Source organism: Hibiscus syriacus, unplaced genomic scaffold, assembly GCF_006381635.1.
Source record: "Hibiscus syriacus cultivar Baekdansim isolate YM2019G1 unplaced genomic scaffold, ASM638163v2 tig00109925_pilon, whole genome shotgun sequence".
In the NCBI taxonomy this organism is placed as follows: Eukaryota; Viridiplantae; Streptophyta; class Magnoliopsida; order Malvales; family Malvaceae; genus Hibiscus; species Hibiscus syriacus.
The window spans coordinates 528763-547784 of NW_024062531.1; the positions used below are offsets into that span (position 1 = coordinate 528763).

The 19022-nt window shown below is 36.4% G+C and overlaps 1 protein-coding gene and 1 pseudogene across 1 annotated transcript; one reads left to right on the forward strand and one right to left on the reverse strand.

Annotated features, from left to right (window-relative positions):
• Nucleotides 1-1192: 1192 nt before the first annotated feature.
• LOC120210564 lies at nucleotides 1193-8159 on the reverse strand (annotated as a pseudogene).
• Nucleotides 8160-8415: 256 nt separating this feature from the next.
• Nucleotides 8416-9956, forward strand: LOC120210566 (uncharacterized protein C6C3.02c-like). The gene is made up of 5 exons (XM_039209269.1): nucleotides 8416-8527; nucleotides 8862-8924; nucleotides 9066-9146; nucleotides 9264-9445; nucleotides 9695-9956. The coding sequence occupies exons 1-5, from the start codon at nucleotides 8509-8511 to the stop codon at nucleotides 9791-9793; spliced, it is 444 nt and encodes a 147-aa protein (XP_039065200.1). The 5' UTR covers nucleotides 8416-8508; the 3' UTR covers nucleotides 9794-9956.
• The last annotated feature ends 9066 nt before the right edge of the window (nucleotides 9957-19022 follow it).

The following is a 19022-nucleotide window of genomic DNA, read 5'->3' on the forward strand; positions in this document are numbered from 1 at the left end:
GTTCGATTGATATGATTAGCATTACAGCGTTTAGTAGGTTATGGATTTAAGTTTGAATTTGTAAAATTCTATTAACCAAAAATAATAATAATTAAAAACTAAAACAATATCATTTTTATCTTTAACTAAACAATCTGATTATTTTTTTTATTTGGCTCATGGTTTCCTTTTTCTTTTCAAATCCATTTTTGACCAAATTTAAATCTCATCTTCCTCAACCAATTTAAAATACCTACATAGGTTCAATTTTGAACCGCATATACTCTTAGCAATATAGAATACTATATAACTTCAATTCCATTTTAACAATAATCTTTTTTTTCTAATTTAATCCCTTAATTTTATATTTATTCAATTTAATTCTCTAAATAATTATTATAAATTTTCTACTCATCAATTTCTTTCCCTTTATACTATCATCAACCTCAAAATATATTAAAAAATAAAATTATAAATATATTATCTAATTTTAAATAATATTTAATTTATTAAATAATATTACAAATCATACTTGCACAAAAAAATGTGAATACACGCACACATACATATTATATATATTATGCAAGATTAGAAAGATTCATTTAAATTAGAAAAACATTCAATACTATAATCGTAAATAATTATATTTAAATTTAAATAGAAAACTAAATGAACATATTTAAATCAACTCAACTAAAATTTCAAAAACTTATACCGATTAAAAAATTTAAGTAAAATTAAATGATAAAATAGTACTTGTAAATTTAGCCAACTAGCATCTTTCTCACTCAACCAGATTAATATTCAGAGTAGAATAAAGTTTAATAATTAGTATTTTATTTTGTTTGTTTTATTCTAAAATGAGTTATCAGTGTAATCACACCAACTTCATTTACCCCAAAAAATTCATACTAATTTCATAAGTAAATGATTATGAATTCAGTAAGTAGTGTTTGATAGTTACTCCTTGCTCACGTCAACAACTATATAGGAAAAATAAAAACAAAGGAATGCAGAAAGAATAGTTAAGAGGTAAAAACTACTGTTTCTGAAACCCCCCATCATAAAAAATAAATAAATAAAAAAGGGTTCTCACACCCATTGTTCTTTCTGGAACTATAATTATAACGCTAGATAATGATGGCTGACTTGCAGACATAATGATAGACAATAAAACCAACATAACGAATCACCGACTTCGGTCGGAGGGATTCCAAAGACTTAGGGAGAAACTAGGCTGAGCAATCAAACGAATATAATGCCTCCAGATTTGATGAAACTTGAACCAAAATGCACGCCTATATATTCATTCGTCTTACAAATCAACGGTCGGATAGGGGCCCGACATGTAGCTACGCCCATTTCCATTTGAATCGGTATTACCGTATGAGTGCGTCGATAGTTCACCGGAGTGAGATGACTTTCGAGACTTTGGGTTTTTAGGAGAAGCCATATAGGAGTCATTTGAACCACTAGTGGAATAAATTGATGATGTCGGTAGTCCATGGATCTTTGGCAGGCCTGTCGGATCAGAAGCCAAACTGTATCCTCCCCTCTCAACTGTTTCAGCTTCCAATGGCAATTCGTCCAATGTCTATCCAAAAGTAATTTAAAAAAAAAAAAAGTTTAAAAACAAAACAGAACATTTCTGCATGCACTTGACGTTGAAATTAAGCGAATACATCAGGTAATTGATGACATATTGACATGAATGTAGAATGGGAAAAAGACGCGTTCCAATTTCTTTTGACAAACAGATGAGTATAGATTATGATATGATGATATGCAGTAAAGAGAACGAACCCTGAAAGCCTGTTGAAGAACTCGTAGTGTTTCTCGAGTACGTTTTCTCTTGGAAGCAATCTCATCAGGTTCCTGTAACATTTCTTCAAACAGGTTCTCTCTGTTTGTGGATCATAAAAACGTACAGAATGCTCCAGTCAAACAATGCAATAGTAAAAAACTACAAATAATTTAAATCAAGCCAATTAGCAGAGTTATGCATCACCTGTAAAGCTTTTTGATGAAGACATTGTGAAGTTCTCGTTTTGTATGGTTTACCTGGATATAGACATTATCAACAAACATATCAATATTCATATATATTGTTGCCGCTTAACGAAGCAATATGGACCACAAACTATTGGTAAGAACTAGGAATACAAGGCTTGTACTTACAAGACTTGCAACGGTTTCAAATTTCAATAAATGAAATATACAAGGCAAACATAACCTCTTATATCTTGATTAAACTTTCTGACCGGAAGATCCATGTTCTAAATGTACAAGTAAAACGGGATACAACAATCATGCAATCATGAAATGTACGCCTGTTCTACCAGAACTAATCACATCACAGCCCACAAAAAGGGAAGAACCTTGTTGATGTTCGCGATGTAGATTCTCTCCATAAAATAGTGGAGTGGAAATTGAACAGGCACCAAATATTGGTTAGGTCATTCCACATAGTTCATAGACTTATGTAAGGTGAAAAAGGAAATTAATTTGCCATGAAAGATCTACAATTTCCTAACTAGAGCACTACAATGTTTTTCAAAATTTCAAGACCCATGATGTGAACATATATAAAACAGAAAAAGGCAAAAGGGAACTTAATTAGAAATCCAACTTGGTTTAAAACTTACCAAGAAGTGCATAATTGCTTTAGGCACAGAGTCCTCTATATTCTTCCTAACAATGTCGTAGTATGATCTTAAGAGCAATTTGGTGATGGTAATTTCAATAGCTTCAATTTCTGAACGGTCTTCTGTAGGCCTCAAGACAGATGGGGGCTGAAAGAAAAAAAAACTTGTCAAAAATGAATACGCATATATTTTTAATTTAGTACTGGAACCTTGCAGGATTATCTGATGTTTATGCACCTCTCTCAAATGGATCATGGACAAAGCCTGCTCCGTGTCATGAACAGGTTCACTGTGTTGCTTGTTTGTTGAGCTCTCTTTCACTGATGAACGGTTATCACTGCCACCAAATATTGATGAATACCCCAAGTTGAACCACTTGTACCTGGTAAACCCCACATATAATAAACATTTACTGTTACGCTTCTTGATAATTACATCAAACATGGTGCGTGATATCAAAACCCAAAAATTCTGATCAAAATCCCCTAGACAAAAGAAAAGGAGGCAGGGGAAAACCATCAATCTTGGCCTTCTTGTTAGACAACAATCACAAATAGACATCAGAATATCATATAAGAATTCAAAATGACGGCCTAAAAGCGGTACCAGTGTAAGGAACCTTTTCAACATCCGCAACAGGACGGACTCCCTGCACTCAAACAGAGTAAAATGTTGCAGGTTATTTATCATCAATAACTGATGGATGGAGAAGAAAAAAATTGGAAAAGAAAAAGGAATGGCAGGGAAGGGAAGCATATATAGGGCAACAGAAACACAATTCTCATGCCTGATCAGCCACAATTCCATTAACTTGTCTAGCAATAATGGCCCGAGATTTAACACTTCTCTCAGAATTAGGTGCTTTATCCGTCTCTAATCCATCCTGATTAAATCAAGAAACAGAAAAGAATGAAATCAAGAGAAAATATTAATAGTAGCAGAAGTACCAGAGAAATGACTAAGTCTAGCGGTATAGATCTACCTTTGATCTAGATATAGGCAAAGCAACCCTGGAATTCCTGATCTGCTGATTGGCAAGATCTACGGCCTTGCTTCCACCAATAAATTCGGGTGTGAAGTATTAATGTAATCCATCTGATAAAAAATGGCATAGGTCAAAAATGGCACATAAATGTTTTGCACATCCACGGTACAAAGTTTATATTTTGTAATAGAATTAGGAATCAAAACATAAAATAATATAAAATTTCCAATAGCACAGGCATACCTCCATTTCAATAATATGACCTATCATTGTCTCAGATGGCTCAAGGCCGTCTCGAAGAAAATTCCCAATCACTTGGTCCATATGCTTTCTCAGAACAGGAAACCGCTGCAGTTCATTCACCATACAGCAATGACTTATCTGGAAAGAGAACAATTCTATTAGAAAACTTAGATTGCCAATGATAGAGATTTTAAACTACAAAGACAGACTGGAAGAAAAAATCACCTTTATTAACTCATCATATATGAACCTGGCACATTGAAGGCTTGGATCTAGTAGACGTGCTATCTGCCTTCGAACAAGAACTTCAAATGGGACCTACACATAAAGGTTGAATTATAACACTAGGCTAAATATAAAGTAATTCAAAGTAATACCTTGAAAAAAAGTATCAAGGTTTTTATTAAAAAAAATAGATTAACCAATTAAATTAGAAGCCACTTGAACCTACTTCTGGCACAAATAGTGCACATCGAGGACCAGTTGCATTCTGAATGGCAGTTCGAATGTCATCATCACTCAAGTGTTCACAAGGATCAACCTCCTGTAAAACAAAAACTCAAAATCAGCACCACAAGAACTATGTACATAAAAAGAAACTGTATAGAGCATGTCTATCTATCACATTTCTAGAGTTGTAATGTGCGACTCTTGCTGATGTTTGTGCTCTAAATGAAGCATCATCGATACGTAAAAGGTATGAAGGTTTTGTTTTACTACCAGAAAAGAGGGAAGGTGAGAATTTCAGTTTATCTATATCAAGAAATCCATAACCATTTATTTTTGTAAGGTTGTCAAAATTTTTAAATACTGTCTCTGAAAAGAGCATGTAATTACCGAGTGAAATGTCACATCAAAGAGCCCACAGAAACATTAATTACATAATATAGTAATTAATGACCAATGATATTGTACAATGATGTAAATAGTAGTTAAGGACCAACTATTGTACTATAACGTGAAGAACACCCTACAGATAATGAGATGTATAAAAACAGAACGAACCTCTAACATTGAACAGAAAACAAATCCAGCTAACTACGAACTCTTAAGAGTGAAAAGCATGAAAATATCAAGGAACAAATCTCAGTCTACACACCTCCAAGCTCTTGACAAAGATTGATTGGAAAATATAGTGAATCCTTGCTCCACCAGACAGCTCAGATGTAGACATTTCTTCATTTTCCCCTCTACCATTGATGAGAAAGCTGTTTCAACAAAGCGTTGATTTATGGCATCATGCAAATATACTAGAATGTATACCATAAGTGTTTAAGAATATTAATAATAAAATTTGACAGCCAAACAACCATTTACCTTCACAGTACTTTGAAAGAATATCAGAAGAAGAGCTCCCTGACCAGCCTACAGATTTTAATATCATAATCGTCATGAGAAAATCATTTCAGATACTTTTCTCAACCCAGTTTTGTGGTAGAAAAATAATGATGCATGCCTTTGATTCTGTGATTTCTCCATAGCTTGCATGCTCCTTTGCCAGAGACACCAATGCAGAACTAATGCGTGATTTCAGTCCAGGAAGTATTATCTTGATATGTTGTACTAAAATCTACAATGGAGCAGCATAAAAGATTCAACAATGATATAAAAGAAATAGAGACATTCCTCCTATCCAAGTTATACGTCTCTAGTCATACACAACTGGGTCACAAGGCTGAACTAGAATTGCAAAAAAAAAAATCCCCATCTAGCATAAGCATCAAGGTGCTTGATTCAGGACAAAGAACATAGGAAAGTAGGAATGCTCCAGATATGACAGCCTCAAGAATAACTCTAAATTCTACAATCTAGATAGAGTAGACATGAAAATTTACCACTGGTTTCCACCAAATGCCTAGCACGAAGAAAGAGGATTATAGGATAATAATAGTTATAGAACACACAAGCACTAACAAAACATGGACATTCAAAACTGAGATTTATACTCCATAAAGTTTCAGAAACTTTATGTTCCAATATTTTACCTGGTTCAACTTCTTTGCAAGCTGAGTCACACCAGCGATCGACAAGACCATTATAAACCTATAGCAAAAAGAAATAAGGAAATTGACAATGGAAACTGTATCAAACCATGAACATTGCTAAAGGTTGTGCATTCATACTGGACGACTTCGGAAGAACTTTTCCTCAGCAAAAATGGCATCCTTGATACTCCGGTTCATTAAAATATCCTGTTTAGATATGCAATGAAACTATTAGCACAATAGGAAAATAAGCTACCTGATAAGCAGTATATGATTCACAAATGAAAAAATGAAGTCTTCTAGAATAAAACAATGATATTTGCTAACCACTAATTCATTTTTATTGATATTTTGGAGGTAAAAAAGGGTTTTTTCATGCAGTAGGACCCATCATATATCAGTTCTTTTGCATACATCATACGTCTAATTGCTAAAATATGGCTGACCATTAAAAAAGAAGTCAACAAGAAGAAAGCTATGATCATTTATAACCATGCAAAACAGATGGAAGGAAGTGCAAATGGGCAGGACAATCTCACCACATAAAATAGCATGAAAAGATTACTTTATGTCTAATAGGACCATCATGAAGAAAGACCAAAATGCCACTAAAGCATCTCGAAATAGTGACTACAGCAAATTATTTAAGAAAAATAACCCTAAAACGATACATCATCCCATTAACAGGTATTCAGTAATTATTTGCTTAAAATGAGAACGAGAATACCAATATATCTTAATTATGTTAGGTTACACTCTTACCTCTTGACTACGGCACACAACACCTATGTAACCAAGTCGAAGGGGAATCACTTTTCCAAGCAGCAAGTTACGAGCATCAGTACCTCTGTCCATTATATCCAACTGATTCATATGCAAAATTGCAAATAAGCCAAAACTAGTCAGATATTTAAAATAACTTGTGTATAGGCAATGCTATAATTTGAAATGAGATTATCATGTTAAAAGGTGCACCTTTGTAATAACTCCAATGGTTCTACAACCTGCCAGAGAAAATATCAAAGTTATTTAATTAAATGAACAACAATAGGAGCTCAAGCAGAAATGGGTTTTACTAGTAGAAGTACCATCAGGATCAGCATTTCCTGCAAGTTGAGAGCATCCGAGTTTGCTAATCTGAATTTGCTGGAGTAACAGCCAGAATCACACAGCTTGGCTGTTTATGTACGACAAGATCATGGTTCTAATTCGAGCTTCAATGTCAGAGGGTTGGTCGCCTACAGGAACTTTTGTGATTCCAGGCAAATCCACAAGAGTGATATCAAGAACATTTGGTGAGAAAATCTTAAGTCGAATCTGCTTGTCTGAGACACCTTTGTTTCCTCCAGCCTCCCTATCTGTCTCAGCCTGCAATCAGATGAGATCTTATTTAGCTGAAGGACATTTTTTTTTTCTAATACTTAAAAAGAAGAACCTCATCACCACAAATTGTAAACATTCTTTCTAGATCTCATAAAACAAATCATAGCGTGCAAACAAAAACAGGGTAGAGGTTTTTCAAGAGCCTATGGGATAGACAAGAAATCTAGCTAAGATCATTAGGGAAGAGCGCACAAATTAAGGGGCTATTTTCTGCTCACTGTAAGGCCTAGAAGCTCTAATTACTCCTTTTTGTAAGCTCACAATTTCCCCATCACAACTTATTGCCCCAGATGCTTCTGTCTCTTAATTGTGTCACGTTTATATAACAAATATCTTTCGCGCTTTAAAATTTATCTAATAATGTTCATCGTGCTTAAGCAATAAGTCAGCAAGGGAAAATTCACAAACGCCTAACAGTTTTTCTAATCGATGAATAAAAATGCCTAACTACATAATTCTCAAACACAAAAAGCAAGCAGTATAGAACCTGAATCTCCCTTCGAATCTCCGAGAAGTCATAGAAGCGTTTTCCAGGCAAGTGAAGAAACTCGCCATACTCCTCCTCAGAACCATCAGGCTTACGCTTGGTCTGGAGGAGCTGAAGGACTAGCGGACGGCGCGTGCAGATATCAGAACCTCGAGGCAGGAAATCGCGGCCAACGAGAGACTCAAGCACGCTGGACTTACCACTACTCTGGCTTCCAACCACCGCCACCTGCGGCAACTCTATGGTGGACTGGCTACCAAGCTGAGCGAAGATGTCCTGTAGCTTGTTCACTATCGGTATAACGGAAGATCCCAATGGAGCCACCGATGATTGCGGCTGCGTTGATACTGCTTCTTCAGCCATTGAAATTCAATGATTAATCGATGGATGAAAAAGATTAAAGATCTGAAGAAATTTGTTATGAGCCCTAGGGTTTTGGAGGAATCAAATTGCTTTTTTGCCCCTCAATTTTTTTTGTTAAATATATTGTGTTTACTTGGCAAGGAAGCATATCTGGAGAATTTAATTAATTAATTAATTAGATATTATTGTTTTTACGTATTAATTAGTGGTAATTACTATTTACTAGTAATTAATAATTAACATATCCAATCATTGTCTGCCACGTATTCGATAAAAAACCAAACACCACCGTTCACAATCTTTATGTCTCAGATTTATAAATAGGCATTTCCGATGATTGTGGAGTTTCATTTTTATTGGGACTCTAAGCCTCAAAACCCTAATTCCAGAAATTTCCTTGAGATTAGTCGCCTCTTCATCGATTAGCCTATATCCAACATGCCTCGCCGTAGCTCTGGTTAGTTTTTCTCATCTAATCTCATTCCTTTCGTTTCAGATCTATCAATTCCCAAATTTATTAATTGCGTCCTGTACTTCGTTTTCTTTTTGTTTAGTTATGTATAACCCACATCTAATTTAATCTGATTGTTCTTCGATTAAAATTTATTTTGTGTGATTAGTTTTATTCTAGGTTTTGCTTTAATTTGTTTATTCGAAGAATTTCTTTCTTTGTTCTTGTCTTTTAGTTGTTATATTTTCACTTGTTCTTGAAACATTTCGATGTTTGAAATTTAGAGAAGCTTTGTCATTTCAATTTCTGGGGTGTTTTATTTGTTCTTATTGTTTTACAGGAAGGTCTGCTTCTCGCCCTGCCCCTCGCCCAGCTCCTGCTCGCAGCCCACCACCTCAACCAGGTGATTTGGGTTTTTATATTTTGATTAGGGTTATATCGGTTTATTAGCATTGTTTTTTTCTCCCTTTAGATAAGCAGTTGGTAGTAGTTATCTCTTTAATTGGCTGCCATGTTTAATTTCATTTAGTTCTTATTGTTGCAGCTCATCATGCTCCTCCCCCAGCTCCTGCTCAGAGTGGAGGTGGATCCATGCTCGGAGGAATAGGCTCAACCATAGCTCAGGGTATGTGAATAGATATCCTTCTGAGATGGTTTATTTATTATTTATGTCTCTGGTTGGTTTGTGATGATTCCTTGCCTGATATTCCTTAATTTTTTCATCTTTATCTCCATGTTACAGGTATGGCTTTTGGAACTGGAAGTGCTGTGGCTCACAGGGCTGTGGATGCTGTGATGGGTCCTCGTACTATTCAACATGAAACTGTTGTTTCTGAGGCTGCAGCTGCCCCCGCACCAGCAGCCGCCACCAATAGTTTTTCTGCCTCCGATGCATGCAGCATCCACACCAAGGCATTCCAAGACGTATGTGAATGTCACTCTCTGATATCTGAATACTTGATAGTTTTGTAGTTTGCTAAAAATGTTTATAAGTTTTGCATCCACACCAAGGCATTCCAGGTTTGTTTTGTTGGCTGGCCTAATATCATTTACTTGAGTTTTAGAGTTTTACACTAATGCCACGGGTGCTTGATTCACCAAGTTTTAAAATTATATTCGAGAGTCCAGCGATAATGATATACTGATGTTCTTGTATTATTGTGTTACTTGTAGTGCCTGACCAGCTATGGAAACGAAATCAGCAAGTGTCAGTTCTACATGGACATGTTGGCTGAGTGCAGGAAGAACTCAGGGTCCGTGTTGGGTGCCTAAAAAACTTATTCACCATTTCTTGTCTTGCCATTGGACTTGGATTTATTTATGTTTTTCCTGGAAGATGGATAATGAAGCTGAACTCCATTATTATCACTGATGAATAATCAGCGTCTTGGTGAGACTATATAAGACCAATTGTTGAACCTTGATGATGTTGAAACGTGACTTGCATCCTCCTATTTCTACTTTCGGGTAAATGGTGGGGTGGATCAAATCAAATGCAAATTGAAAATTGGCGTTGTCTTATTAGTTGTAATTCAGTTTATAGCCCATATCTTTTCTCAGATTAATTTCACTATTTAAGAAAGTAAGATTTTAAAATAGAGAAAATAACCTCAGTGACCAAAAATCTCATATAATATATACGATTTTAATTAATTTTTTTTGGATTTGTCAAAATGACCAACAAAATCGTAATGCGATCGTTAATTCGCAACGCGATCTCTATTATCGTAAATCAGTTTTCAGATTCGCAAGACGATTATGATTATCGTAATGCGATAATACAAAATCGCAACGCGATTCTGACTTTCGCAACGAGATTATGACTATCGCAACGAGATAATACAGAATCGTAATGCGATTTTCAAAATTCGCAACATGTTTTAGTTTCGCAACATCCTTCTGAGTGGGATATACCAGATGACTTATAAACAGTTTTGCCACCAGCCATGGACAGAAGGCTACCTGATCGACCAAAAAGTCACGATCGTATACCGTCTAAGGGTGAAGAGAATAAGAGATCGACATGTAGTCGGTGCAAGGAAAGTGGTCATACAAGGTTGACATGTGGTTCACCAGTGCCATCACAAACATCTTTTCCTCTACCAAAATATAGATCCTCATCAAAATCTAAAGCTCATATGGTGTCAAGCAAAAGGTAATCAAAATCGCAATCATCTTCAAAATCCCAATCACAACCGGCTTCACCTTTTGGGACTGTTAACTTAGGTGATTTTTAAATGCAAACGTTGTATTATGTGTATTTTATGTGTGCACTTTTAACATTTTCAGTTAGGCATGTATTAGTAACTTGAGTTTGAACATTGCTATGATCTGTTCAGTTGTTATCACTTATTAGACATTCATTTGACTATCGCAACGGGAAAATCGCAACGCGAAAATGACTATCGCAACGCGAAAATGGCTATCGCAACGCGAAAATGGCTATCGCAACGAGAAAATCGCAATGCGAAATGAAAATCGCATTGCGATTTTATCGTTGCGCTTTTCATTTCGCATTGCGATTTTCATTTCGCATTGCGATTTTCTTTTCGCATTGCGCTTTTCATTTCGCATTGCGATTTTTATTTCGCATTGCGATTTTCATTTCGCATTGCGATTCTCTCGTTGCGATAGTCAGTTTCGTGTTGCAATAGTCTGTTTTGCCTTCAACATAATGCAGATTGAAAATCAACAAATCAATTATTATATTTCAATCAATTAAACAAGCACAAATAAGAATTATGTACACATCAATTAAACAAATCAATATTTACAAATCATTTTTTACAAATCAATTAAACAATCAAAAAATAATAATAATTCTTATTTCCTCATCAATTATTGAATCAATGAATCAACTTTTGCACCCGTACATCCATTTCACGTAGCTCACTTAAGGATTAACCTGCAGAAACCAAACATTTGCTCAAACAAGACTTCATACACATCTAAAACCTACAAACAACAAATTATTGAATTCTAGGTACTTAACCAAACATTTTCAAACCAAAAGGAGTATATATGTTAACAAACTTGCATTGACTTACCAATTAACAATGGATACTTTCATAACGCGGATGCAGGTAGGCAGCGTCTCGAATATATCGCTCTAGCCATATAATACTGAAACCACAAGCCTACTGCAGCTCTATCTCTATCGGTGGGAGGTAGAAACTCTGTGCTTCCCATCGTCAAACGCGCCAAGCACATGCATACGAGAGGACCACAATCCCCTCTGGCTCCCGGCGATTGTTGTGGCGCGGTCTCGTCTCTGACAACTGTGACATTGAACTTCTTTGGCTTCTTGTGTCCAGAATGAGTCCAATAATTAATCCCATCCAAGAATTTAGCCAAATGAGAGCTCCATCCATTGATAATATCTCTCAAATCAGACAGTGATATGTAATTTATCATGCTGTCATATACTATTATCTTCAGGGATGGGAGCTGAAGTTGGACGAGAAGCCAATGACGACGTTCCAAAACAGGGATAAACACCTGCAATCATAAGTAATAATTTATTTATTTGCGCACTTATTTATGAACACCTTTAAAAAATTTAAAAAATAAACACTAACCTTATCGACCTCCCACCATGCAGGATAAAGTTTAACTTGTCCAATGCCCAACGAAAATGATTAATCTCGTTGATTCTTCAAGTGAACTACGTGAAAAGCCGCCGGTATTATTGTATATCGCGATTTTTTTTTATTTTTCCTAAGCTTCCTTATTATTAGAAGACGTGACACCCACGCATCGATATGTTGTTTTACAAAAAATACATATATTAGTGAATTACATTAATTTTTAAAAAAATTAATCAAAATCATATATAAGACAAATATAAGACTTACCTCCCCATCGAAATAGCCACTGTCTTCAACCCCTAATAACACACCCCACCAAGACCGATTAAGCAACAAATACATCTCATCGTTGAGTTTGCTTATGTCAGTGAAACACCCTTGGCTCCGCTCATGTAGATAAAAATCAACTGCGGTCTTAGCCCAAAGGGTATTATCCAGAATTGTTTCTGGTAGTTGTCTCCTCTCCACTTCAGATACCGGAAGGGTACTAGCAGGTAACTCATACGAGAGTCAACTCTCATCCATCATGTCCGGCAACGGTGGGGGTTTCTCAATAATTCGATATATTACCCCATGTGAATCGGGCTCTGGAATGGTGGGAGTGACCTCTTCAACGATGACAGTGGCCTCTTGAACGGTGGGGGGGACTCTTGAGGGATGATAGGGGACTCTTGAGGGATGGCAGGTGAGTCGGGCTTCTTCTTGCGGAGTCTTCGCACCATTGGGGTGAAAGGAGATGTAATAGCACGTGCACGCCGTCTGATGCGTGAACTCCATCGTGCAAGGAAAACCTGACGTAAAGCATCCACCTTATCGGGCCGCTAAAAAAAAATTAATACATAAATCAATAAATAAACAACATGATATTAAACAAAGACAAATATGTTTCAAACTTGCATTGTATTCACCCAAATCATTATTCTATCATAGTTCACAAAATGCATCAGATAACATTCCAGAAGTAAGCACTTATATAAACATTTAAAAGGACAACATATATAAACATTCCAGAAGAAGAATAGTTTACTTTCGCAACACGAAACTTACTTTCGCAACGCGAAAATGACTATCGCAACGCGGAAATGGCTATCGCAACGCGAAATGAAAATCGCAATACGAAATGAAAATCGCAACGACAAAATCGCAATGCAAAATGAAAATCGCAACGCAAAACACAAATCGCATTGCGATTTTCATTTCGCGTTACGATTTTGTCGTTGTGATTTTCATTTCGCATTGCGATTTTGTCGTTGCGATTTTCATTTCGCATTGCGATAGCCATTTCCGCGTTGCGATAGTCATTTTCGTGTTGCGAAAGTAAACTATTCTTCTTCTGCAAATTGAAACTTGAATGGATTGCATTACTTCAACCAAAAGACAAAAACAAAACCGAAAACAAATACTAACAAAAACAGTTTAGCAGTATTGGCAGCAACATAATGAATTTATTAAGCAATCTAAGTGAAATGGTTAATCTAAGTGAAATTACGAGTAAATTTATCATCAAGTTAAATATGAAAAATCTTAAACTTACCTCGTTGCGTAGAGTATGAACCTCATTCTGCAACGATGCTACCATCTCACGTAGAGCGGCTACCTCACCGCGTAAAGTAGACACCTCAACACGCCATGCACCATCGTCTTTGCGTAAAGTACCGACCTCCTCACGCAAGGCATTGACCTCATCACGTAACTCCCCTAACTCATCCCGTGGAGGTGGAGGTGGAGAACAGGGAGATAAACGTCGTGGCATCTTTGCCGGTCGCCTATCTTGCGGTGATGGTGGAGAAGAGGCTCGATGATGTGACAGAATAGGTGATGGCTGTCGTTGTGGAGGTGTATAGTCGGGTCGATCAGGTGATGGCTCTGGGTGAGGTGATAGCTCTGGGTGAGGTGATGGCTCCTGAAGTGGAGGCTGCTCATCATCCGTGCCATCAAAAAAACGCTTACTAGCTTGCCACCAATCAGTGGCAAGCTCAGCTTCCGTGGGTGTCAGCCTCTGTAATGGAGTGTTGGCCTCCTAATAATATAAAAGCTCAAACAAAGTTAAACGTGTACTAGTAATAACTTGTTATAAACATATGGTAGTATTTATGTTAACTTACATTATTTATTGTCGTATACCGTAGTAAATCTTCCCATTGCAAGGTTCGTTTCCTCTTCCAGGAAATATCCCTGGGAATATCATTTGAAGTTTTTATTGCATATGTCTTCATGGCGGGAAAGGCCTCAAATATCCAAATCTACAAATAATATAATAACAAACATTAGTAATTGTTAAATATTACTTATAATTTTGGAAACATTATATAAAATTCTTACCTTAAAGGCCCAAATAAAGCTTGTCAAAGTGTATTTGGAACCATCGCCATGCAAACTTTTTCGATCATCCAAGGCAGACGATAACTTATTCCATGTAGCTTTCCATAATAAGAGCCCCACGGAAACAGGTTCCACGCATTTAGGTCTTCTACCAATTTGATTAGATCATTCGGATAGGTTGTCTGGCCTCTCTGCCTAAAAAGCCGGCATGCAAAAGTATTATAAGGCATACTCTGACAACATCGACGTCATCCATCCGAGTAAAACCATCTTTCTTATTCAATAATCTCGTCAGGTCTTCCACGTGTAGATTCGGCCTCTCCAGCTCAGGAAAAACCCGGATAACCATGATGGGAGGGTATGTGTCTAGTGTACCGACCTAAATCATCGTGTCCGAAGCGTAGACCGGTGATTAAGCAAACTCCTCCCCCCAAACACGTATCGCCGATGGAAATCAAACTATATCTCTTCATCACGACGTTGTATAGTATCTGGTAGATCGCTAGTCATGGTTTGAAGAAACAGGTGTGTGAACATCGCATCTCCACCGGGATGTTGTACTTTCAGCCATGGCCCGAAGCAAGTATCCTCAAACATTTTTTCTTTGTGCAGGTGAAAGCTTCGACGCAATTGTTTTGGCCAGCTGACTTTATTTCTTAAAGTCAATTGAGCCGAATAAAAGTTCTACAAAATAAACATACTAAGTTAGATATACCAAAAACTACACTGTGAAGATATACCAAAAACAATAATAAACAAAGAGTAGTAGTTTATTCTTCAACTTAAATTTGCAACACTGTGAATTTTATTTGTCTTTGTTTTTTTGGTTGAAGTAATACAATTCATTCAAGTTTCAATTTGCAGAAGAAGAATAGTTTCTGAAAATGAAAATCGCAACACGAAAATAACAATCGCAACGCGAATTTGACTATCGCAACGAGAGAATAAAACCGCGTTGCGATTTTGTCGTTGCGATTTTCATTTTGCGTTGTGATTCTCGGTTGATTTAATAAGCAATCTAAGTGAAATGGTTAATCTATTATTGAAATTACCAGTAAACTTATCATCAATTTCAATATGAAAAACCTAATAATAATGCAAAAATTTCAAAAAGAAAATAATTAAAAAAACTAACCCTCGGTGGTTGATTTTCCATTTCTTATTGTGAGGGTGGCTCTGAGAGATGGAGATAGACGGATTTCGCCGGAGATGGGGACGGATTTCGTCGGAGATGGGTGAGAGAGTGAGAGATGGAGATGGGACTGAGTTGTGATTTTATGTTTTAGGTTATGAGTTGCGATTACGGGATATACTGTGGACGGTTCAGTGTTCCAATATATTAATATTCGTGTTTGGAATTTGAAAATAAAATACGCGTTGCGATACTAATGGCACTTTGAAAATCGCATTGCGATTATGTATTATCTCGTTGCGAAAGTCAGTATCTCGTTGCGAAAGTAAGTATCGCGTTGCGAAAGTCAGTATCGCGTTACGATTTTGTATTATCGCGTTGCGATAGTCAGTGTCGCATTGCGATTTTCCCAATTCGCGTTGCGATTTACTTATTCGCATTGCGAATTGGGAAAATCGCAACGCGAAATTGGAAAATCGCATTGCGATAGTCATAATCGCGTTGCGAATCTGGAAATTGATTTGCGATAGTGGAGATCGCGTTGCGAATTAGCGATCGCATTGCGATTTTGTTGGTCATTTTGGCAAATCCGGAAAAAGTTGGTTAAAATCGTATATTATATGAGATTTTTGGTCACTGAGGTTATTTTCTCTTTAAAATAAATGTTTTTGAAAAAAATAAAATCTTAATTATCATGACATTTAAAAGAACTTTTTGATATTTCCTAGTTTTTGCTTATTTATGTTTTTTCTATATTTTTTGGAAAAAAATAAATTTTCTGATTATGCTGCAGTTTTTTTAACGAAAAACAAAATTGGAGTAAATGACAAAAGAAAAATAGTACAGGATTCAAGAAAATAAATTTTGAAAACAGCGGAGTGGAAATAGGTGATTTTTCCAATAAATCACTCGTTCTCTTTTTATTTTACATTTTTTTATCTTTATTTTTCAATCTAACATCTTTTATAAAAAGATGTGGCTCATGCATCGCGTATTACGCTGATGTGATGTCACGTGGGGTAAGGTGTGACCCATGCACTGTACCTTATGCTGACATGACGACATGCGTAAGGTACGACGTATGGGTCACGCCTTCTATCACGTAGGGGTATGGCGAGATGCATGGGTCGCACCTTCCTGACAGTTTAACACGCTACAGAATGGCGCGGTGTATGGGCCGCCGTGCCTTCACCTTAAATCCAGCCCCCTCCCCCATGCACACCCCCATCCCTATAAATACCTCCATTCTCAATCATTTACATCACACCAAATCCAAATCCTCTCAACTTCTCTCAAATACTCTTAAATTCTCTCATAGCTCTTTAAGGTATATTTTATTATATTTAATATTTTGTTAGTATTTTATTTAATTATTTAATTTTTTTAATAATTTTTTTAATTAATTTTTTACAGTTATAAAATGGAAAGCGGTCTTCTTCGTTTGGATGGAAATCATATATCTCGACATTTTACTGATATGATAACATTTTTACATTTTAATTTAATTTAAATTATTAGTAATAATTTATTTATTTAATGCATGATTATTAGTTTATAAATTAAATTTTGTAATTATTAATATTTTTAGGAGAGTGACCGTATATTAGATCCTTTTATCCGGAACCTTAAGTTAGCGATACGACCCGTGTCTGGTCGTATTTAGTCGAGGCTAGATTCGGTCACATAACTAGATATAAAAGGTCATTGTAGGATAGAACCAAACCTGATTTGAAATCTATGACAACTGTCAATAGTAAAACTTGTTTGTATTTTTCATACAATAAAATCTCGTTGATCTGGACCACATGCTTGCAGTATTTGACAACATTAATGCACTGTGGGTAAGTCCAAAAAACCCAGTAGAATTTGCATCGATCGCGAAGAACTTGATCATCATGGTACGCATGCCAGGTTTCGAAATCCACAATTGTCCGAAGATTCAACATCCGCACCACCCTAAACCAACTTGGAAGTTTGTTGTAAGATGCATCCCATTCGCCGTGAAGTTTTTTAATAGCATTATGCTTTGCCTTCCAAGTTTTTTTTGTATGAAACGGAATACACATACTACGATTATATAGCTGAAATCAACACAACAATAGCTATATAGGAGCTTGCTTTTACCATGGGCATGATGACTTGGCAGATCACTTCAGAGTCCAAGTTGGGATGATATTGGTTGATCCCTCCAGCACAACATGTGTGAGGACTGTTGTATACCGTTAGTTCTCATTTATTGTTTTTCCTCTTCCTCTTCGATACACGAACCATCCAATTGCATCCATTTTCACGCCGGACACAGTGGCATACATACTTTTCTGTCGTAGAGCGGTCGACTCTAGAACATAATTACGGATATTGTAATTTTTTATAACCATCATCGCTTCTTCTTTGCTTGAAAACTCCATGCCTAAAGATAACTCACCGTTATTTGCAAATGAGTAAAATCCATAGTCACCGAGATTAGGTATATCCGTAAATTCTGCCCCGTACATTACACCATAGTCAGCTTCATACATGTGTGTTGGAGGTTCAGTTTGTGCCATATTTGTAGGAACTTCATCATCATCATCGGAGTTAAATTGTGGTGATTCTGGGTGAATGAATAGTCCAGTCTCAACACCATCCGCACCTTGCTCACGAAGCGGTTCTTTTGGTGGAGATGATGGTTCCTCCATGCTCTCCACATTTAGGTCCAAGAACCTACTACTTCCATGCATTTCCCTTGAACTAGAAGACATATCGACATTGAGATCGAAAAAGCTCGCAGTAGAATGCCTCCTCCTGGAGCTTGAAGTAATCGTGTCAAATGGAAATTGCATAGATTGTTGCGTCGAGGGCATCTCCATATTAAGGTCAAAGAAATTGGCAGATGAATGTCTTCCCCTTGAACTAGATGCGATGTTGCCATATGGATTGTTCATGGACTCATCTTGGTACAGATCGTAAGGAGTTGCTGATGAATGTCTCCCCATTGAAGTTAATGTGACAGCACCATGATGTGGATTTCCCATTATTGCATTAAAATCATTACACATTACTATAGTCGGCTGTCAACTTCATCAGCTTGTTCAGTCAGCCTATAGTGGGAGCTTAATGACAGACCCCGAATAGCACGCACTTCAACAAACTTTGCATACATCTTCGTATCGGCGTCTGAATAATGATTTTGAGAATCAACCATCATTTTAACATCATCATTGTTCGATAGTTCGAATGTTGTATAAGTTAACGGAAACAATGATGTTGGAAATCTGTACTGAAGCGACGACATTTTTTAGTACTTTCAACATAAACCTTCCTTGAAATCTTCATTATCAGCTCATCAAGAGTTATGTTTCTCTCGAAGGATATTTTAACATAATGATTTGATACGAAAACAACGCCAGTTTCATCTTCCCAATTTTCTCCATCATAATAAACAATAGTTGAAATTCGCGTCATTCTTAGAGTTTGAAAG

Coding starts and splice junctions, on each gene's coding strand:
- LOC120210566 (XM_039209269.1), top strand. Junction 9,147..9,263: donor AGGCTCAACCATAGCTCAGG/GTATGTGAATAG, acceptor TCCATGTTACAG/GTATGGCTTTTGGAACTGGA. Junction 9,446..9,694: donor ACACCAAGGCATTCCAAGAC/GTATGTGAATGT, acceptor TGTTACTTGTAG/TGCCTGACCAGCTATGGAAA.